At 42.9% G+C, this 23701-nt stretch overlaps 1 protein-coding gene across 2 annotated transcripts in view; it reads left to right on the top strand.

The window, feature by feature from the left end:
• RAPGEF5 (Rap guanine nucleotide exchange factor 5) overlaps positions 1-21031 on the top strand; it is a 211446-nt gene extending 190415 nt beyond the window's left edge. Inside the window, exons 21-26 of one of the 2 annotated variants that reach the window (XM_069462415.1) lie at positions 1044-1134; positions 4139-4189; positions 4990-5077; positions 9356-9420; positions 13632-13686; positions 16779-21031. In XM_069462415.1, coding sequence (XP_069318516.1) covers positions 1044-1134; positions 4139-4189; positions 4990-5077; positions 9356-9420; positions 13632-13686; positions 16779-16894 — 466 coding nt within the window. In that variant the 3' untranslated portion in view covers positions 16895-21031. Of the gene's footprint in view, positions 1-1043; positions 1135-4138; positions 4190-4989; positions 5078-9355; positions 9421-13631; positions 13687-16775 lie in introns of both variants that reach the window. The other variant, XM_069462414.1, reaches the window with a different exon arrangement.
• Positions 21032-23701: the final 2670 nt, after the last annotated feature.

Raw genomic sequence — 23701 nt, forward strand, 5'->3', positions numbered from 1 at the left:
GATGATAGTAAAGAATCCAGAGTACATGATATAACATGGTATTTCACTGAAAAAGCAGGCTACAGAGTTGCACATACACTCTGCCCAAATTCCATTTGGGACGTTGGTAGAGATGTCATGGAAGAGACAGCATCTGGGGGAGGCTAAATTAACATGCACTAGGCCCTGTTATGCACCCTGCTTACTGCCAAGTACTTCCATATTTTCTCATATTTAATTATAAAGTAGGGTAATTTCTTGGTATTAAAGCCTTTCCTCAGAGAAGCTGTTTCTAATGCTCCCCAGAAAAAGGAGTATCTGGGATTCACAGGCTGTTCTGGCGAACCTGGAAGCCCAAGTTCCCGCTGCTATACCAAGCCCTCTCAGCCGGCTTTGAAAAATAGTGGAATGTTGATCTTTTAAGTCTGAGGGCATGATTGATGTTATGCAGAATGGATAACCTTGTGAATGGAGCTCAACATGATCTCATCTTGCATTTTATTTCCTTGTTTCTTTAAGTGAGAAATGTGGAACACTATGCCCATTAATATATGCCATATTTTAAATATATACATAATATAGTAGCTATTTTGTTGGCAGCAAAGAAAATGTGCCTAAATGTAACAGGAGTGGGAGCTTAGACCTGTGTGGAGAGAGGGGCTGTCAAAAACTGAAAAAAGCATTTTGATGAAGGAGTTGGGACCAGAAAGCTGTTATAAGGAGAGTGTGGCATAGATGAAGAAACATGAATTTAAAAGAGGGTTCAGTGGGAATTGTAAATGTACACAAAATAGGTTTAAAAAAAAAAAAAAAGGAGAAATCTTGTGAAATGTCAGGACATTGTCCAGGGCACAGATCTCTTCCCAAAGGTAAGGGTGAGCTGAAGCATTTGTGATCATTAATCATTTCTTTGTGCTAGAAACAGCTGGGGGTGGCGAAGGGTACCTGGGCTGTAGAGCAGAGTTCCTGACCCTCGTGGCCTAGAACTGTCTTTTTCAGCTGTATCTTTTGTGATTGTTCAGCAAAAGGATGTTTCCTCAAAGTGTCCTCTACTTTCTCCATAGCTGCAAAGCCCAGAGAAACCTGAATTCTTTCTTTGCGATTGTGATGGGTCTCAACACTGCCTCTGTCAGCCGACTCTCGCAGACCTGGGAGGTGAGCCCCGGGGGCCTGTTGTGTGTGGTGGGGAGTGGGAAAATAAAGTGAAAATAAACGTGCTTAAATGGTTTAAATGAATACATGCTACTAGACTAAAAATGTTAAAAACTAATGTGTCAAGTCAGCAGGGACCATTTCGGTCAAATGGTCTTTAAAATGGTTCTATAATGTATATACAAAAAAGATAAAAATTGTAAAATGCTCCCCAGCTAAAATTAGGCTTCCCTTCCTTGCTCTCTGGTAGCGGGTTCGAGTTCCATGCTGGTGGTTCACAGTCTCGCCTGTGCGATGATGTGTGCTCAGAAGCTAATGAATTTAAGTGTGAGGGCCTCTTACTTGTGGGGCCCCTGAAAACATATGCACAAGGATGATGTATATTCTTGTAAAACCTTCTAAAGTAATTTTGTATTTTTTTTTCTTAAAGAGGATCCACAAAAGGTTATAAGTTTCAGGCCTCCCAAATCCTGGCTCAGCCCCTTCCCATGATGGCGGCTGCTGGGGTTATAAGAGGCGAGGCCCACTCAAGTTAGCACAAGTTCTGACGCACAGACTCTGAGTCTCTAAGTGGGGAGCCCTGGAACTGGGGAGCCCCTAAACCTAGCCAGACACAGACATAGGACTCTCCGCCCGTCCCGTGGCCCCCTCACCTTCTTTCCTTGGGCTCTTGTTTCCTTCACTCTCCTTTCCTCACTGACTGGCTACCTCACTCTACCATTTCTCTCCCTCGTCATTTGTCTTTCTTCGTAAGCATCGCGCGTCCTCCCTTCTGGCTCCAGCCTGCCTCTGGCTCCCTGTGGTCACCTTAGCCTCTCTCCACAGTCCTCTCAGGTTTAGTTCCTATCACTGACTGCGCCATTCTCTTTATGGTTCCCAATTCAAACTCCTCCTACAAGAGACAGCTGGTAGGTTAACTATTTTTTTCTCAGTATAGGTCTCTGGGCACGTGAGAGTATTCACGTCCTTTCAGTCAGGGCCCATAGCCTGATGGGATGCACTGTGGTGACCCAAGGGTCAGAGTCAGCGCCCCTTAAAGGGATTCAAAAGAAAAGAAATGAAAGACCTGCCTGCTCTGGTTAAGCAAACAAGATGTTCCCACACATCCTAAGATTAAAGGAGATGGGGGACAAATGCCACGATTGGTCAGAGCGGGAGGAAAACAGATGACTAGTGAATTCGAATTCAACCTTGAAAGAAACTTTGATTTGCAAAAATTAGGAGGAGAAATCATTAGTGAAATTCAAACAATTTAATCTGCATATGGACTGCCTACTAGATCCAGGGCGCTGGGTCAGTGCCATGGCAGATAGGAAATGGACACATTAGAAGCAAGTGTCCTGCGACGAAAGAAGTCCTGGACCCAGGCAGAGCAAGTGGAGGGACTCATTCTGCTCAATGTAGCTGAGAAAACTCTAACAAGAGTCCCCATGCAGCGGGGCCTGGAAGGTTGAGCTGGGAGTTACTGGAGTGAGGGTGGCCATCCCAGGCAGAGGTGACCACAGGATCTCTCAGTCTGGTGACTGAGTGAGTGGAAAGTGATCACACTGTCCCAGATAGATAATATAGGAAAAAAAAGTAGGTTTGAGGGACCAGATCAGAGGTCAGCAAACTTCTTTGGCAAAGGGTCTGAGAGTAAATATTTTTAGGCTGTGCAGGCTACATGGTCTCTGTTGCAACATCTTGCATCTGCCATTGGAGTGAAAGAGCAGCCATAGTGAATATGGGAAAGAATGGGCATGGCAGTGATCCAATAAAGCTTTATTTACAAAAGCCGGCGATGGGCCAGATTTGGCCCATGGCTGACCTCTGCAGTAGATCAGTTAGTTTGGCTTTGGACATGTTGAATTTGAGGTGCCACTCGGACATGCATGTGGAATGTCCGACAGACTAAGATATGCAGCTCTGGAGACAGACAGGAATCACTTGCAGGTATCTCCATTTTGTATCTTCTCACTTAATTTGTCCTCCATTCCCTGATGTGTGCATGCATGCATTTGTGTATGGTGGTAGTTTCCAAACAGATTAAATTACCCATTTGCTGTGATACACTGAATTCAGATGCAAAATTATCAAATCGAAAAGTCCACTTCTAAGTAATGTAAGAGTCTAATTATTGTGGAGTTTGCCTCATTGTTTTGATTCACTTTAGAAAAAGAAAATCCCACAAATATCTTCTTCAATATTGTTGTTGGTATTAATAGCTGGAATTTGTGAAGCCCCAGCCAGCTTTGGATTGTATACTTTTCAGGCATGTGTCTATATCCTCAGCTGGAGAAACAGATCAGAGAGCCTGGAGACTGACACCAAACCACACAGCTAGAAAGGGGCACAGTCAGGATTCAGAATCAGCTTACTTCAAATACATGCTGCTTACCACTAAATCAGTATGAAAGACGTTCAGTTTTTTACTTACTCATGCTAAAGGCAGGCCAGAACATTCAGACTCATCTTCCTTATGCCTGAATTTTTATTTGGGAGGATGGCATAGGTTTCCATCCTCTGTCGTTCTTGCATGCCACCTGTTGATGCGGTTGAGCTTTGCAATTCGGCGATTCGACCCATTGAAGCGCAGGCTTCGTCCCTTAAGGTCTTCATGGCCCTTCACTGCTTAGCTCTCTGCTGTGAAATACAATTATATTATTTATGTCAGTCAACCTTATTATTTCCCACTCAGCCAGACTATTAAGAAGATGAGAGCATTCATCAAAGGTAGCGTAACTGAAATCTAAGTTTTTATTAAATAATCACCAATGTGCGGAATATCTAACCAGCTAGATTCCTGAATCACGTGGCTGTTATTTTAAATTGTTTTTAACAATATTCCTAAGGAATGTTACATTAAGGGGATGATGAAAATTGCATAATGAGAAGCAATCAGGGTAGAACCAGATGATAGAGGTTATTTATGTGCAGAAATGTGACACAGCTGGGCACAACTTAATGAAAACTGCCTTCGGTACCTCTCAAAATAACTAACTTCTGTGACCTTTTGTTTGTTTTGTAGAAAATCCCTGGGAAGTTTAAGAAACTTTTCTCTGAACTTGAAAGTTTAACAGTAAGTAGTTGAGCCAAAGGGGACTTATTTTTTCAAATTAATTGCTACTGTCTAGTTTCCTTCTAGATTTCAGTGGTTAGTATCTGCACTCCACAGTGTCAGGTAGCTTAGACTAGTTTACTTGTACATGAAAATGTAACTTTGCTTCTCATGGAGGGAAGCTATTTGACAGTTAATGCTTTTTCCTCTCCACGAAAAATGGTAGTGAGAATAGTCCTTTTAGTGTGATTTTTCAGAAGGCAGATTTTTAAAAATAGTCTATTTCAAAGCCTACAAAAGTAATCAGTATAAATTTGGCGTGCAATTAGTGCCTTATGCATTATTCTTTTCTTTTTTTCTCCTTTTTACAATTTAGATACAAAATTTATAGTTTCTTTTTATAATAGAGTACAATAAAACAGTAGTCTCTTGTTTTCTCTGTATTGTCTGTGCATGATGAGGGCAGTTTTTCTTGGCAGTGTACCTAACAAAAGATGTCGGGCTAACTCACGATAGAAATTATGCAGAGGAAACTGTACTTAAAGAACCTATTTGAAGAAAATAATAGGACAATCAAAAGGTGTCTCCCATTTGCAGTCATTTCCCATTATTGTAAACCAATAACTTGAGTTTCATTCATTGCCTAGATTTCTTGCCCTAATTTAGTGAGTATTCTCCTAGGAAACCTTTATCTACTTCATTCCTAGGAAGAATCTCTCTATATCTAAATCATGTTAAAACCGTATAACAGAAGTGGATTTAGAATTCTTTCTATAGCATATTGATTTTTCTTTCTCTTTGTAATCTCTTTGGTTCTTCAGGATCCTTCCCTAAATCACAAAGCCTACAGAGATGCATTCAAAAAGATGAAGCCTCCAAAAATCCCTTTCATGCCCTTATTGCTTAAAGGTAACAATTTTCTATCTTTCGTGCAATGTAATTCCATCTTCCAGAAATTCATCACTCAAACTGTAGAAGGCAAAAAAAGGATTCTCCGTTTATTTCTTTATAGTAGTTTTGGCATTCAGATCTACCTGTGTTTACTTATGATCGTTTTTCAAATGCTCAGTTATTTTTGAGGTACCTAGGATATTTAATTGTGCTTAAGCAGACGTCAAAGCATTTTCACTTGACTCACAAAACTGGGCACTGGAAACTTGTGTTTTTCTTTGACTCTGCTTCTAAGCCCTGCATTATTTTCTTTGAGTCTACGATGCAGTGAATTCAACCAAGAATAAGGCTGGCATAAAGAACCCAAATGGTGATCAATCAGGCTCTATGTTTACAACTTTAGAAACACAGCCCATAGTTTGCTGTTGTGGGAGAATCACCTTTGGTCAATATCAGCAATATAGTGTACGAAAGTTATTGATGGAGAGTGTGCTTTCCTCTTTCAAGGAGTGGAATCCAGTTGGGAAAGTATTGGACAGCTCCAAGTCAGTCCACTGACCTCTCTTTTATAGTGCACTAAATAATCCATCATGAAACACTCTAAATTTACTGATGAGATCTCAGTGATCTCTTTTTCAAACTAACGGGATTAATGAAAGGAAACTCTTCGATCTAGCTTATACTCCTGACATTCAGTATATATTTGTACCTATGTGCTGTGTAGGGAAAGGGGGTTTGGGCATTGTCCGTGGTCATATTTTGATTCCTTCTGGAGGTTTTGTAGGAATACCCCTTCATTCAGCCCCTGCTCTTCAGAAGCCTGTAACTTCTGCTGGGTTAGGCCCCAACAACTGGACCCATAAATGTGATTTCTGGAAATGAAATAAGTCTTACAGGAACTGGATTGCTGGTTGGCCTGGCCATCCTCAGCCCCCACCTTCCCCACTGCCACCCCCACTGGCAATAAAGCCGGCCCTCCCTCTTCAGCTGCTCTCAAGAACAGCCAGAGCCTGGAGAATTATTGTGAGTTGCTGTGCATCCCTGCAGCTACTCATTTAGTCTTCATCAAATATAAATCAAGAATCTCTGTGAAAGAATAATACAATATTAGGATAATTGAGAGATGCATGAACGCTTCGTTCCAGTTGAGAGATTCTGTTAAATACAAACAGATGAAATAAAGAGAGATTGCAATGCCCAAATAACAATTTAAAAGTTGATTTGGTTCTTCGTATTTATTTGCTTTTAAGATAAGTTTATTTGGGCTTATAAAATGCCTTCACCTGGAGGGTAGGAGGCGGCAGGTGGGAAATAACACTTAGAATCATTTAGACACAAATAGAGACAGTAGAAAATGAGGGCAGATGTAAGCAAGAATTGATTTTAGGAAGAAAAAAATTGAAACAATAAATATAAGATAAAGAGAAATTAGTCGATAGTGTTCCTTTAACTTAAATAGATATGAATAGAGCTTTCTTCTATATATTAGAGGGTTTTCCCCAAAAATATTTAATGTTGTCAAGTGTCTCATGTATGTCTTAGCTTGGATGAAATTTTCTGCTCTATGAGTCTGTCTAGACCTCTTTGTTGGCAACAAGACAAATCTCCCTTTTTATACTGAAAATATATTCACTCATTCCAAAAACAAGAAGTAAATTAAATATTTTTTCTTTTTCTCATTAAAGCCCTCATGAGTTTAGATAAGTACTTATGTTTTCTTTATCTTAATTTTTGTCTTATAAAAATAGTATTATTAATAGTACTCCATTGTATTTAAAGTTACTGTTTTTAAGTGTCATAGAATTTTTTTTTTGAGATGAGATCTCGCTATGTTGCCCAAGCTGGACTTGAACTCCTGGGCTCAAGTGATCCTCCCACCTCAGCCTCTCGAGTAGCGGGGACTATAGGTGTGCATCACTGCACCTGGCTTTTAAAGTGACTGTTTTTGTCTAAACTAATTTCCAAAGAAAATAGGATGAAAATTTAAAATATAGGGGGCTGTCTGGAAAATGTTCATCCATGTAATATGAAAAATGTATTAACAATGGCTGGATACTTCCTGGACAACCCGTGTGTGTGTGTGTGTGTGTGTGTGTGTGTGTGTGTGTGTCATGCCTGAGATGAGGCATTTTGGCAAAAATACACATTATAATTCTTCGGTTTTTTAACTGTAATTATTTTTAAAGTTGTGACAAACTATTTTAGAGCAACCAGCTTAATTTTTAATAACTCTTTTTCTTCCCGCTCTTGTACCTCCTATGATGAGTTGCTTTTAATTAGAGAAATAGGGCCAAATTGAACTCCTTGGATGTTTAGGAAGAATTAGGCCTCCCTGGTTTCCTTTTTTGATATAGTCAATTCTCAGGAAGCATGCAGGCGATCAAGTAAGGGGATTGCCTGAGGATCCTTCCAGCCATCAGTTTTCCTCTTTCCCAGTGAATTTCTTGCCTTTGGATGTACTTTCCCACTACTGTGGTGTGGGATCCTGGTCAGAAAGGGCTGACGGGAAACCCTAAATAAGCGTTGGGGAAAAGACACAGCTGCGCTAAGGGTCAGACGCAGCTGAGTAGTGTTTATGTTGTGCTATTTTCAGAGACGGTGGTCTTTTGTACCATACCTGTAGCCCTAGTTTCTTCACATGCTTCCCTCCTAGGGCTTATCTTACATGAGGATTAAATGAGTTAATGCAGCTAAAGCACTTAGAGCCAAGCCTGACACTGGTAATACACATAAGTTATTGTCACCACCCTCATCATCACCCCAAGTTGCATGGAGGGTGAGGGGCTTGGAAGATAAACCTTGTAACACTGGGGAAATGGGCCCAGTGACTCTCAAAGGGTGTTTGCAATCCAGAGTTAGTAAAGGCCAGGCTGTTAGGTGGTGTTTAATGTAGATAGAGTGCACACAGGGTTTTATTTGCTATACAAAAAAGGTAAAAGCTAACTCTTTTCTAAATATTGTGTCACAGAATGAAAGCTTGCAATTATTTTCTGAAAGCAAAATTGCAAAAGATAATAAAATAACCAGAGAGTCTGTCAGAAGACTGTGTAATTAATTGTGAATCATTTTCCTACTAGGACATCAGTTGAAAAGAAAAAAAAAAAAGGAAAAAGCTCATGAAAACATGGCAGTCCACACTGGAAGCTGTGGCTAGGGAGGGCCTGAGGAAAGGGTGTGCTGTAACCATGTAGCGGGGTCACCTCCCGGCTGCTGTCAAAACTCGGAGGCACGTTTCAGGAGCACCTATCTCATAATTAGGGAACAGCAGAAGAGTCTTGATGAAATGCAGATACTTTCCTTTCTATTCATAGGAGTTTTAAGCTGTTCTTTCCCCTTTTTTCTATCTAGTTACTTTAACAAGATTTTTGAAGGTTATTTTTATTTGGCTGGCCCTCCACGTCTGACATAACATGATTATTTGCATGTGCTTTAAACTATAGTGTATTTCTTTTTGTGATCCTTGTCTGTGAGGATTCCCTGATGCTCGGTCATCAACCCTCTGATCTCAGTTTGGCTAAGTCCTCACCTGCTACCTTTAATGTAACTAATTCCCAAATCTGTATCTCCTAGGGAAGATCCTTTGTTTACTGCAGCCAAAAGGAGATTTTTTAATGACTATCCTTAGTCCCTTTAAAAGCAGAATCTCAAACCAAGTTTAACTTTCTCTTCGAAAATGTACCTTCATCCTATTTTCCTTATTTCATTTTTGTCAGTGATGCTTCCTTTCTTTCTACTAGTCGAATGGTGCCAGAAATCTTGCCATTTTCAAAACTACCCCTTTCCTCATTTCTGGTGCACAATCAGGTCCCAGCTTTCAGAACCGAAAACTTAAATTTAAATATCTAGATCTAAATCTTAACTGTTTTAAGTAAAGCAAGTCCCATATACTTTGCTAGCCATTTTTTTAAAAGCAAACACGTAATTACTAAAATCTGGTTGTTTCTGGGTATTTGGTCCTTTTCTGCTCGGTGTTCTGGCCTAAAAACATGGTGGAACAATTAAGTTATAGGATAATGTTAGCTTATATTAAGCAGGTTGATGTCAAACACTTCACTGTGAGTATAAAATATATACTTTCAGTGACATTACACTTTGTCCACACAGGCACGAAAATTATGCACGTTCACATCACATGCCATACAAAGTCAATTTCAAGTTGCTTGCCAAGTAGTTGGCATGATCCATAATGTTTAAGAAAATCATATAAGTTGCATTGCGTGTCGACCTCTTCAGCCCTGACAGCCAGTCATGATCCATTCCTAATGGTACATATATCTCTTTGTTTCTAATTTTCAGATGTAACGTTTATTCACGAAGGAAATAAAACCTTTCTGGATAATCTTGTCAATTTTGAAAAGCTGGTACGTAAATTTCACTGTTTCTCCTTCTTCCACGGTAAAGGAAATGTGTGCTTGTCTTGCCTGCTCCGGGAGACAAATGGTTTCAGTACTTTTCTTCGTTGAATGCACGGTGATTTCCAGGAGTTTATTTGTTGCATGTTGTACTTTGTCAATAAAATGTATTCCAATTAGCAGTAAATATGCTAGCGAGGTTTTTGAGAACCAAATATGAAAATCTTTTATTTATAAAAAAGGAGCTTCATTAGATTAACATCAGGGGTTGAGTGTATATTGTCGAACCAGAAATAAAACTGTAAAGTTCCTGTCAGGAGGAATTCACACTCATAAGGTTAAGTTTTACTGCTGTCGAGGCATCTTGCAATGTCTCAGCCGCACTGCTTCCAAGGCAGGGAGAGAGAAAGTTCTCCTCCTGGGGAGGTGCGTCTGTCTCTCAGGACTCCACACTTGGATGTGAGGCTGGAATTTACAGGGTCTGTGTGTGCAGGGAAAGGCCGCCCCCTTATCAGCCTGTGGACAAACGGTGCCGCCTCTGAACACCGTGATCAGAGCAACTCAGGCAAAGTGCCCTCGATGCTCACGAGTTAGAGGTCCCCCAGGTCATCCCTCTTCCTGAATTATCTCCAGGACATTATTCCCAGGTGCTTTGTCCTGCGATGGGCTCCCCCAGGCCTTTCTGACTTGCCCTTAGGCAAGGGAGGAGTTACCCATAAGAGTGAGCAACTGTAAAATAGAAGTGCTCCGAAGGGACCCGCTTGTCTGCAAGAGGAACGGATCTGTCTGACAGATGAACTTTAGTGTCATAGATTAAACTGTCCTTCTTGGTTAGAGATGATAGCAATCGCTCTGCTCCACGGATCCTGACCTTTGAGTGCCCTTTTCAGTGATGGTAATGGACTTGTGTGAACTCTTGCAGGAACTGCCCCTGGTTCCCTGTGAGACTGGGTCAGGCCCTTGAGAGGTTGAGGGAGGCAGGGACCATGGACCATGACCAAGAACAGAACAAGCTGATGACTCCAGCTGAGCTTTGGCTCCTGACCATCAGGCTGAGTCCCCACAGGTCGCGGGAACAGTGTCATCGGCTTGCACAGCTGCACAACCCGGGCATCTGGAGTCTGGAGGACAGACACCTCGGCATATCTTGCTCTGGCTCCATTTTAAGCACTCTGAAGACGATCGCTTCATGGCTATTTTTGAAGTGGATATGGCTGTAAGGTTTCAAGTCTGTCTCTGCACTAAGTGTTTTGGAATCAGAGTTCATTTGTTTTAGATGCTACAGTCAAACCATCAGAGCTGGAAGTAGATAAAGTGTGTATGTTTTTGTACTGGCTTTATGTTGCTGTGTTATATTCTGAAGATCACAGGGCGACTGTTGGCACTAGAATTCTTGTCTCTAAGCAGGTTCGTCTCCAGTGTTTGGTGTTAGTGAAATGATTGTGAGAACGTGAAGCCTGTGGTAGATAGGTACTTTGCCTCCTGGCCAACACACCTGGCTAAGAACACCAAGTGAGCTTTGTAGAGCATCTGTGAAGATGCGGGATGAGGTGTGTCACACCAAGTGGAATTCCCTGTAAAGGGGTAGTGATGTTTTCCCTCTGACTATCCAGAGGGGACATGGGAGGACAGTGCACTGTCTATGAGCTGACTGTGGCCTGCTGTTGGGGGCAGACTGGTGGCTTGCCTTCTCCCTACGGTGAACCAGTGCGTCCGTTTTGTTCATCGTGTCGTTTCCCCTCAGCTTGTGCCACCAAAGCAAGAGAACAATTCCTTAAAGACATAAATGGGAGAGAGCTGTGGAAAAAAGCCATCACTCTTTCCTTCTGACTCGCATCTGTGGTCTTCCCCTGCTTCTCCAACAAGCCAGCAGAAGCCTTTCCATGCCAGCTTTTATACGTGCTAAGACTTCCAATTAGCCGTAGGAACTGAAACGAACTCTAAACAATATTGCTTCTATTAGGGTCAATAATTGTACCCTTGATTCTTTAAGAAAACTTAAGGAAATAGCACAGCATAAATAATATTCTGTTTGAAATTTCCTGAAGAGAGCTTTTACGAGAAAGAGTGAGAAATGGGTGCAGTTGTGCATGCACACGTCAGACCCAGCGTGCACACACACGACCGTCGGGCAGGGCGAGCACAAGGTTTCTAACAGCATAGGCTTCATGGGTTCGGCGAGTTCCAGCCCTTAGAGCCTCCTGCTGATGACTCCTTACGTGGAGAAGACAGGGTGAAGTTAGAATTTTTTTCAGAAAGACAAAAATCAATTTTATATCATACGGAGCCCTATATTCTACTTGGATGCTGGAGAATGAGACTGACCTTTACTCTGAGAGACGCTGTTTTCAAGGAATGTTCCTTAGCAAAGGACAGGATTTCACTTAAATTAAAACAGGATCATCTTTCACTATAATGAACCGATAGAACCTAAGTGAATTAACTTGTGAGGAGCCAATTCCTCATGATGGAGATTAGCTTAAGCCAGCTAGCAGATAAGTCAGTATGTTATCTTTATCTGGCTGATAGAGGCATTAAGTCAGACCACGTAAAGTTCCAGAAGTGCTCACTGGGCCTGATAGGATTTCTATTTTTCCCTATGCTAAGTTCGTCGCTGCCTCAGCAACTCAAAATGTTTGCATCTGGAACTATTAAATAATGAAGAAACGTCCTTCTGTGTTAAGAGCATCACCTCTTACCATATTTTCCTCAGAGAGCCTGAAGATGAGGATCAGGACTCAGGTTTCAACGCCACACTCAGTACTGAGCCTTACGTCAGTTTGAGCCTGGCCCGAGCTACGCAAATGGCATATGATAGAAATCAATGTGACGCCACAGCTTAAAACAACAAGAAAACTGTCCTGGGAATAGTGGGCAAATTTAGGGAAGGAAATTTAACAATGCCTTCACAGACATGAGTCAGGCCTCATTTCCTTTGCAAATGCAGCTTGAGCTACTGCTGTAATCACTGTCCTATTTAATTTTCCACTATTGAATAGAAGTACGTTAGAAATACGGTTGGGAGAACAATGTAATCAGTAGGTCATATTCAAATAGTTTCTGTAGTTCTCTTGGATTTTGAGTAAGACAGTTTTTTAGTGTTAACATTCTTCTTTCAGCAATAATTCACAGAGGGTTTGCTGTAGATGGGTAATCCTGTGTTCAGTGTGGTGTGCAGGCGTGATGTGGAAAATGATGACCCAGTTGGGAAGGTTTGGAGGACCAGATGATGCATGATATTGATGCTTGAATGATAGGATTATGTTTGGATTTTGATATGAAACAAAGTAAGGTGTTACTATAGATGCTCTAGGGGACTAGAACATGAAGACAACAGTATTTAGAGACTATTCTGGCAACTACATAGGAGGAACTAGAGTGGAGAATGGTTTCTTCCAAAATGCTGGTTCCTTCATCATGGAAAACTAAAAATGGTAGAAACAGCTGGAAGTATATTGTAGGTACATTTAAGCAGCTGTACATTTAAGAAGACTTTTGCCTGGCGATCAGTGAGAACTTTAAAGAAAGAATTAAATTAGAATACCAGAGACTGTAAAGGAATGTAAACTCTGAACAGAAAATGGTCTCTATAAGAATGTGGATTTTTAGAAAACGTCCACCTGTTGTATGTATCTCATTTCCCGTCACCATGTGAGATACTTGAGCCTTTGAGTCCCGAAAATTCCCCCCTCCATTCAGCACACGTGTGAGCCTCTGCGTGTCTGCCATGGTAGGTGCTGGGCACGCAGACCCCTCCGGTGGTACCTGGTCTAGAGGAGGAGAACAGTTCAGCAGCAATGACAATGACACAAAGCCAGTAGATGCTGCACAAAGAACAGTGGGAATGCTGAGGTTGGAGCCTCCAAGTCCAGAAGGGGGATCTCAGAAAGGCTTCATGGCAAGAAGGCGACACACGCCCTGACGTGAAAGGCACGAGCCAGTGTGGGTGGGAGGGCTGTGCCGCTTCACACTGTGCTTTCTCGCCACCCATTCGGGATCTGTGCAACCGGTTTGGGTGCTACTGCTTCTGCAGACAATGGCTAAATATTCTTTTGTCATCCAAGCTCAGTAGAATCAATTAAAGTTATGTCCAGCTCCAAATATAGCTCCCGTATTTACACCCAAAGGTGCTAGACTCCCCACCCATCCTAGCAGGCACGGCTACTTCAGCAACACCCTCAGTGACACTTCACTGATATGTTTCCTGCTCTACCTTCCAGCACATGATTGCAGACACTGTCCGAACCCTGAGACACTGCAGGACGAACCAGTTTGGTGAGTAATTGAAGTCAAGTGCGGAATCTGATTTGACTATACATTGGTACCGACTGTGGTTGTATCAAGTCTTTAGTGGTAACAAACTTAAACAGATTGAAAAGTACCATAGGTCTATATGTATACTTATTGTATGCATGTACTAATTGCTCTCTTTGTTTCCTCACTGCATGTTTGGGATGCAAAGAGAGATAAGATACGCGGGTTATTATCCCCTCATGACAGCAAGTTTACACCGAACAGAGTGACTTTAGACAGTCAGAAGCCCCCACCCCACTGCTGGCCCCAGAAGGTCTTGCTTTGCTTCCCCATTGGTTCAGAATTGCTGGTGGGTTTAGCAGGGGTGACCTTGTCCCTAACCTCCTTGCCTGGAGCCTTCCTGGAATAAAACTGTAGTTTGTAAAAGTGCCTAAAGCACTTTTACAGAATCTTCCAGAATCTTTTTCTCTCCAGCAAAAACTTCCTGTCTAGCATTGCCTTTCAGCTGAAAAAGTGCTTTTCTGAGCACTTTTGTAGAATCCCAACTGAGACAAATGTATGTAGGAATACTTGTTCCATTTTAAATCTCAGGCATAATTTACACTGTTTAAATGGTGTTGGAACATTGCAGGAAGGAAGGAAATCAGTTTTATTGAGTTGAAGGAGCTTTCACATGGGCAATGGAATCCTGACAGCAGAGCTTGTGAATGAATGGACATGATTAACCCTGTAGGTGCAGAGCAGAAACTGAGGCTCGGAGAGACTCACCTACTCAGCCACTGTTCGCGCTGAGTCTGCCTGACTTCCTGCCCAGGCCTTCCGTTTGTTCTCTGCAGATTCTATAGATATAAAGGATAATAAGAAAAATAATTGAGTTCAATAATTATAAATTAATCAAAGGCGGCCACTAAGTAAAACTTAGTTTGTTAAGTAATGCATCCCCATTGTAAAACAATTTTTTCATCAATACAGAAGTATCTGTAAAGTAGAAAATCAAAGTCTTACCTCCCAAGAAAAGTACTGCTAACTATTTGGTACACATTCTTAAGAATTTTTTTTCTGTTCAGTGTTGGTCTTGGCTAGCAATATTGGCCCCCCCAAAAGCAAATTAGGAACTGAACTTCTGTATGGATTATAATTTTTCTGTTTGAAAAGGAGAATTATAAATATAGGACCTAATTTTGTAAATACTCATATCAATGAATACCATTCTATATGTGCTTATATAATTCTTCATTAAGTGCACAAGTACAATGCAGTTATAATAGAAACAGTAATAACAACATTGTCATGGAGATTGATTCAAATGCACAAGGATAGTGTTGCTGATAAGGATGGCTTCGTGTTTACTTCATCCTCCTCTGCTTCCCAAGTATTTACTGGGTATTCAGCTAATTCTAAGACATCAATCTCACTTACCAAGGGACTCTAATTATATATGCTCCAAGTATGGACAGGAAGGTTATACTGGCTTGGCTGGCCTTGCACCTGTCTTCAACCTCCCAGTCCCCAGACAGTAACTCTCCACATAGCACTAAGCAAAGGAGAAATTTAAATAACTGTCAAGCCAGTTTGTGTTCTAATATTTATATAATGTATGCTTAAAAATTGGGTTTGGGACTGCATTATCTAAATTCATTTTAACAGTTTATATGGACATAGTCAACCAATGTCAGCATTTGGGATAAAATAAGATAAAGCTGATCAAGTGACTTATAAAGTGCTATGCAAGCGTCAGCTGTCATGGTTGGGATCATTCATTCTGCCGTCTTTTTAAGGCTTGCAAATTAACAACAAAAGTTATGTTCGTAGTATCATGTTTTCCAAACCAGTGTTTACTAAACCAAAGCAATTTCTCAGTGTCTTCCAGAGAAGGCATCTAGCATAGTACGGCTTTTTGGTCACATCCAAACAGGTGGGATGGTAAAAAATTTTAACTCCTAGTGCTTTTACTTGCTGAAACCAGGAAGACTTGTTCCTATTAAACCTAAGAGTTACGAGCCACCCATGACGTACAAGTCTTAAATCATTTCCTCATAAAATACATTCATCAAAGAGGAGGGAAAAAAGTGTTTTCACCAAGAGAAAAAAATGCCGCAGTAAAACGCCCACCCTCTTGCGGGCCCCTTCCCTCCACTCAGGCTGAGCTCCGGTGGCCCACCCTGCCTGGCCCATCTGTGCTCCATGAAGCAAGAGGGTGTGACGTCATCACCACCCACATTTACATTGTCTCACTGTAGTGCGTGGTCAGCCAACGTCCCCCTGCCTTGATGGCTTTGTCTTTGTTTTGACTGCGGAACGTGAGCTTGCCCCATTGTCCATGCTGCTTTATCTCTGGTTCCTTATCAGAGCTGCAGGTAGAGGGCACATACGTGTTCACAGGGCTCTAAAGCTTCCTTGTGGCCCCTCGATTCTTTGACTGCCCTGGATACGTGAGTGGAAAACCCCCTTGCCTTGTTCTTCTCTGGGTAGACTTTAGTTCATGCACATACTTTCTGAACCTACTTTGCCTGTTAACCACACCTGTTCTTTGGTCCTTGTTCATTCAATTACTCCATTAATTTTTTTTTTCCAAAAAAAGAGGACACCAAAGAAATCTACAGAGTAAAAAAACAAATAAATAGGAGCGATTGGGTTCCTATGCTAAACACATTATTAGTGATTTCTAACAATTCCAGACTGAGATATGAGAGACAGTGCAGGCCATTTAAATGAGCAGTTGCTATGAAAGTCTGCATGGCATGGAAGCTCAGACCGTGGACCCAGGAGCCACGTGGCCTGGGTCCAAGTCATGGCTGTGCCACTTACTCGCTTGTGACTATGCTCAATTTCCTCATCTGTGGTGCAGGACAATATAATATCTAAATAGTATATAAAATTAGATAATAAGTGCTATAAATATCTTGCCAGTCTGATTGCCCGACCTGAGGAATCCAGTCTGATCTGAAACAGCGTTTCCACTGTTAGGACAAAGGACGCCTCTTCTGGGATTCCAACTAATGAGAACCTACCTGGTAGATTTACTCTAAGCCTTAGTGTGGGTTTTACTGGTATTTAAAAATAACGTTACTGCTCTCCTGAGATTGTCTGTTTTATTTTCTACGAAACAGGAGGTGACCTGTCTCCAAAAGAGCATCAGGAGTTAAAGGCCTACGTGAATCATCTGTACGTCATCGAGAGCCAGCAGGCCCTGTTTGAGCTGTCGCACCGGATCGAGCCTCGAGTGTGAGCCCCTCCGCCTCACCTCCCCTGTAACTGCAGCACTTTGAGCTACGGGAATGTCCATGCCAAGCACGTTGCTTTCCTGTGAGAAAAGAAGTTGCTGAGTTTTATCAGTACACCCCAAGACATTCCCAGGAAAGCCAGCCAGAGCGTGTTCCGGAAGCAACGTCAGCCACCAGAGCGGGGGAGAGGCCTCTCCACGCTACTCCCAGAGCAAGAAGGCAGAGAGAGACTCGGACGCATTCTTGAGATGGAGAAGTCTGGTTTCTCATGAGCACGCTGTTGATCCAGTCCAGTTTTCCATTTGAGATGCTCCAGCATCAAGACGACAAAACTCGTCTTGACGTGTATAATGACCAAATATTTCAGTCAGAGCGTGCGTGAAACAAGGAGGAGTTTTACTTTGCCTGGTGTTAGATTACTCTTGACAGGCTGTCAAGGAGTAGTTCTTTTTAACACCTAAAGATAGTGACAGCATGTCCAGATTTCCAGGGAGAAGGAGAGGTCTCTGTCAGTACGAACTATGACATCACCAAAAGCCACTTGTGTCTAGGGAGCGAGGCCCGCAGCTGGCACCCAAGCTCCAACTTGCAGATGAGAAACATCGAGGCGTGCACCGCTTTGCACCACAATCGCTTACCAACACATGCTTGCAGGTGAAATTAGTTTCTGTACAACTGATTTGCAGCTATAGGCAAGGTAGACTAAGTTGCTTTGCCAAGAAGCAAAAATAGTAATCTTTAAGAAATTGACTCAATGTTTAATTTCTGGGGATTTTCTTTACATTTATAAGCAGGCTCTTTTATTGGGCATGATATGATTTTTGAAAAAGCACAGTGCCTGACACGTTGTTGGCGCTCAGTAACTGCTGATTGAGGTGACTGAGTGACAGAGGTCTGCATTCTTGTGCCTGACACCTCACACAGGTTCCTTACCCACAGTGCGGGATGACAGAGGCACAGAGGGAGGTGACGTGAGGTTTGATGTGTGAAGCGCTTAGCACTCTCTACAAAAGCTCAGTAATAAGGGAGTGAGGATTACCAGTCTTTCAGCAAATGAAATGCGCCCAGGAATACCCAAATGTTTAATTGATACTGGGGCCTTAGAAGTCCTGTGTTCCACCTACCAGCCAAAGCAGGGAGCCTTTCTGTAATTTGCCTTTTGTTAAATTTCAAAATCTCAGAGTCTGCTGAGTCCTTTTTTTATTCTTCCCATTTTTACCAGTTGGGGCTCCCGCAGCAAATAAGACTTCTTGCTGTTCTCAAGGACTGATGGGAGGAGTTCCTGCAACCTTCACACAGACTCAGAGCCTGTGGATTAAGATAACGAATCCACCCCTGCCCGCTAGGTACTTGCCGCTTTGCCATCACGCAAGGGCTGCCTCCTGCATTCAGCCCGTCCGCTGCCCAGACGAGGAGTCTAGGCGTTCTTCTTGCCATCCCTGCCTGTCCTCTCTGAGGGGTCCCATCTGCCCTGCTTCCTTTTTGTCCTTTTTGTCGCATCAGCACCTCGTTCATCCTCATTACGAGGCATGCCCAGTGCTTTCTGACATCTTTATGGCAGTGCTGTTTCCTGGGCTCAGGAACCACGCTGAGCTTGAGATATTGCTGGAAGGAACCATGCAGAGGTAATGTTTGGAAGGACTTCCACAGAGACTCAGTCTCGCCCAGCATGTAAAACTTCACTCCTGGAAACGTACAGGTTTATAGAAAGGCACCATCCAGGGCTGGTCTCTCAGAGAAATGCTTCATGCTGCTGGTATTGGAATGAGACCCACTGGAGGGGAGACCAGAGCCATCAGAACTGGGGGTACAGATGTCCCTCACAGCTGAGCAAACACTCTAAAGCCCTCCCGTTGGCAGTCCCTGAGGATGGCATGGGCTTACAGCACATCTTTTCCTATTCTGGGAACTAGGGTTTGGACAGTCTAATCATGTAAGGCCATTTTGACATTGTCTCTATGTTTTAGAATTTAAATTTTTATTTACATTAGCTCTACATTGCTCCAAGGCAAGCATTGCTTTTAGGGGACTGATTTGCAAAGAACTATTTCAGCACAGTGCATGCTGCTTAGACCCCAAGTCAGATATGTGTGCTTGGCCAAATGAAGCTACACAAATGTTGTGTTTAAATGCATGTTGTGTGGTGTATTCAGAGTATCTTGCGTGGCCCTGGGGAAACAGGCTGGGGAGAGAGTGGTGCTTGCCCACCATGTCCTCCCATGATGATCACGTTGCCCTCAGGGTAGCAAAGAGAAGGGAGGGTTTGTTTAGATTTGCTTTTCCATCCCTGTCTTCTGAATGTCTAAAATCTCTAAATCTTTCTGAAATTTAATAACTCATCTCCAGAGATTTCCCCAGGCAGCAACTCTCAGAAATTTCAGAAGCTTTGAGGAATCTTAAATCTGGAATTACAGAATTGAAGGCAAAATTGTGAGAACCAGATTTTGCTCAACAGGAATTCTTTCTAACCACTCTGAGCTGTCCAACAGTGAGCAGGCCACGGCGGGACTTACATGTTTCCTGGATGGGCCATATTTCCTGTCTGGGCTATTCACCAAGGCCACCAAGAATAGGTTTTTCTCAGGCTAGAAGGGTGGACTAGAAGACGTCTAAGCTCTTTTCCAGCTCTCTTTTGGATTTTTATGGTTGCATGGAATCTCCATTCACTCTGAAAATCTTGTGTAATCTGCCACCTTCCACAGCAGGTGATGCAGTCACTTCTACGTGGGTCCTCTTTGTCAGAGCACAACTCTCAGACAGTCCCGCGGGCCTGTGGCTGCGTCAGCAAACCAGCCCTGCTTTGGCGTTAGCACAGGACAGCAGAATGCAGGCTCCTGTAGGCAAAATCACAACCTTTCCATTTTTTTTTATTTAATTTTTGCATACACATTTGCAGATGTTCTATAGACGACAGTGTTTTAAATTCACTCTTTGTCATGCTCTGTATGATTGCCAAATGGTTGTAGTGATAAATATTATGACCCATGACCCGCATTCACTTTTTTCAGTAAGCTTAATTATGTTTAGAATAAACTCATTTTCATAGACCAGTGCCCACAAGCAGGTAGTGCAGAGCATACATTGAATTTAGAAGCACACGAGGATGAGGTAAATGCCCACACCTCCCAGCCTGCAGTGAGGATGTTGCATGAATGCACACTCGCCTCTGAGTGGGGGAGGAACAGTGGCATGAATGAGAGGGTGCTGGTGACAACTTCAGATCCCTGAAGCTGGGCTTTCCCTGCTGCCCGGCTCGCAGCCTTGCGGTTCTGTTCTAGCCAGCGCAAACACCACACATCTGGGACTGAGTGTTCCTGAATGGCACAGCCAATCCAAGCATCTCAGAAACTGGGCAAAAACCGTTACAATGGGGAAGATCCAGGTCCACTGCAGTTGGCCAACACGGGATTTCTTTTAAATGTTTCAGAGACATGTCCTTAAAATTTCAGCCTGCTTCTTAGTGAGTGGGCCAGTTTTGCTTAAAACTGGTAGGGGCGAAAAACGTTTTTAAAAATTGCCAAAAAGTGAGATGAAAATGTACTACTGTATAAAGCAAAGCTGTATATACTAAACTTTTTTTAGCAGAGTAATATTTATTTGCATAGTCTATTTATTGTATTCGTATTACACGGTTATTAAATATTGGGATGAAATCAATGACCTGAAGCAAGGAATCTTGCCTTTCAATGTATTATTAATTAGGCCTGCTGTGATACTGTCAGCTTGCGTTACCAATTAGCAGATAGAAAACCCGCAATCAGGGTGTCTACCTAACTTCTCAGGGACTACACTTCGTAGTTTTCCACCATTATAAGAGCTGGTAAATATGAAACATTTGTTGAATTACCAGAATTGCCATTAACAGTGTTTCCTTTCCCATATTTCACGCTTTCTGCCTCTGTATATAGGACTGTGCTGTGTATTTATCGAAGCTAGTAAGCAATAATTTATATGTAAAAATGGCCAAGCAATATAAGGTTAAAACTTATATAAGTAACCATTACCATACCTTGTATTTTCAAGTGTTTTTTTTAAACTGCTTTTCCAAATATAAACTATGTTAAAGATACTTTTCATGCCTCATAGTTTCTTGCTTTCTCTGTGATGTTTGTGGGCTAAATATCACCTGTGTACTGGTAGCATTTGATGGTCAGGTGTTTGGAACTCAGAGGTCATTTGTTCATTGACGGAGCTGCAAGGAGGTGAAGAGGTTCTCGGGCAGCCCCTGGAGGCCAGAATCACTTATCGTGCTGTTGGGTTATTGCAGAACCTAACGCTGTATGTTGGCAACTGCATCAGTTGTTCTCATAGGCTGAGATTTGGGTAACCTGACAGCCACTGTCATCACCTTACCCCACTTGAGTGGGGCCACCATATTGAACTGAGGAGTGGCCAAGTGCCTTGCTTTGTCCAATGAAAAATGGGGAGATGTGAGCTCCAAGCCCGGTGGTGATACCCTAGGCCCAGAACAGAGGTCCTGACAGCAGAAGAGTAGTGGGTGGATGGAAGGGCAAATGGGCAGTACTGGGGCAGTGGGAAGACTGGCTATACATACACTAGTGTAGACTGCATTCGTGTTCAGAATCTTCTCTGTCTCTGTATAAACGGGAGATTTGTGCATCCTGCCCATCAAAGTGAAGCTTGGCTTTTGGCATGTGGTATCCCCTCCTTGCAGGAGGATTGTATGTCTCACCGTGTTGAACTCAGGAGCGGCCAAGTGCCTCGCTTTGTCCAATGAAAAATGGGGAGACATGACCTACGAGGCTTGTATGCGGAAGCTTTATGAGGTAGCCTGTGCCTGCCATGCCTGCCTTGTCTGCCCTGCTAGGCGACCTTCACTGCCCCAGGTAAAGCCATCTGTCAGCCTGGGTCTTGGAACAAAGGCAACACAGAGCAGAGCTCCATCTTGTGAAGAACACATAACTGGAATGAGAAATGTCATCGTTAGAAGCTACTAAGGTGTGGGAGTGGTTTGTTACTCAGCAGAATTTAGCCTCAACTGACTAATGCAGTCTCCCAGGGAACTCCTTTCTTGATAAATTGCCCTTTCCCTCCGTCCATGTGTGGGCAGCAGTATCAGCTCTGTACAGTGAGGCTGAAGCCACCCGTTGTCACACATCCATGGAAAAATCTTATCTTTATGTGGGGAATGGTAAAGAAGACCTAAAGACAATTTTCTTCAGCTCTTGATCACCGGGACATGGCACTTCTGTGAGACGAGAAATGAGAAAAAAAGAATGCCAGGACATTGCCTCTAAGACAGCAGCCGGGAGCAGAGAGAGAGGAGGACCGCTGAGCTTTACTGCTTTTGTGCTGGTCCCCAGATCACTTCACGGAGGCTGACCTCACAGGGTCCTCCTGGAATCTGGAGCAATGCAGATGAAGGGAGATGGGAAGCCCTGGGCTCCAGGTTTGGAAGGGGACAGGAGAGGAAAGGGAAATGCCCACTGCTAAGGATATGACGCATTTTCTTCCATTACAAGTGGGAAAGCTGGTTGAATAAAGCCCAAGTGAACTCAGAAACCTGTTCTTGCTCAAATTAGCAAACCTTAAAATGAGACTTCTGGTCCTAGCCCGGGTGCTCTAGCTGCAGAATCTGACTCCAGGGCATGAGGCTCCACGTGGGTCCCATTCTTGGTCTGAGGTCTTCTGATCTCTCAGGAGCAACTTGTATATTTGCTTTTCACTCACTACCAAACAAATGAGATTCCTAAAGCTTTAGATTTCTTAATGTTCTTTAGTGAAGTATTCCTGTTACTGCCTGGAAATTTTCCCCTAGGAGGAGAACAAGTTTCCCCGTTCTGGGAAAATCCCTGCAGTGGTCACCGTGTTCTGAGATTCCTGACCAAAAAAAAAAAAACACAAACACACACAAATAACGAAGCAAAGAGATGGAAGTCTCAGGAGCAATTAGCCCGCCTGTGAGACTTGAGGCTGTGGCAAGATCTTTCCCGAGTTCAGCAACAGTGACTCTGGTGTCCCCCAACTCTGCAGTCCCTTCCTCAGGGAGAGCCTCAGGGGCTGAGTGGTGACACTCGCCAGCCACGTCCTGCCCGTGGAAACTGTCTTGACTCCTGGCTCTGCCAGCCCTTTGCTCATGAAGTTCTCCACCTGCTGCCATTTGTCCCGCTCTCCTTGCCTGTGATCAGATCCTACCTGTTCGTCACCTCGACCGTTACAGTGACCTTTGACATAGTCTTTCCCCAATATAACATCCATGCTGCAATCAAAAAAACGTATTGCTCCTAAAACACAAATGTCATGTTTCTCCCCAACTCAACATCCTTCAATAGCACCCCTAGGCTGTAGAACTAAACCTCAATTGCTTACAAATTCTTTACATTCTGGTCCCTTCTTACCTGTCTAAGGCCAAAGAGATCATGCAGATGCCCCCAAGAAATCTCCCCTTGAAACGGATATTCTAAATGTGGTGATAAATTGATTCTTACTAACTGAAATGCCTGCTGAAAATCACATGCATCAAACATTTGCTAAGTAAGTATGAGACTTACTTGCTATTTTCAAGGTGTTAAAGTCAGACTGATGAGGATGAACATATAGGTGTGTGTGTGTGTGTGTGTGTGTGTGTGTGTTGGTCCTGAATGCAGGAGCCCAGGCCACCAGAACTGCCTTAAGCATCATGAGCTCTTCCCCACCAGCGATGTGCAAGAAGGGATGGTCTCAAGGGCAATCCAGTGATCAGAGGAGAGCTGTGCTCAGACGCCTCGAAGATCTTTCTGGCCCATGGCTGTTAAGAAAGCTTGTACAGATCTGTGCTTGCTAGAACTCAATAGTTTTTTGGTGGCTTTTTT

Source organism: Eulemur rufifrons, chromosome 29 (assembly GCF_041146395.1).
Source record: "Eulemur rufifrons isolate Redbay chromosome 29, OSU_ERuf_1, whole genome shotgun sequence".
In the NCBI taxonomy this organism is placed as follows: Eukaryota; Metazoa; Chordata; class Mammalia; order Primates; family Lemuridae; genus Eulemur; species Eulemur rufifrons.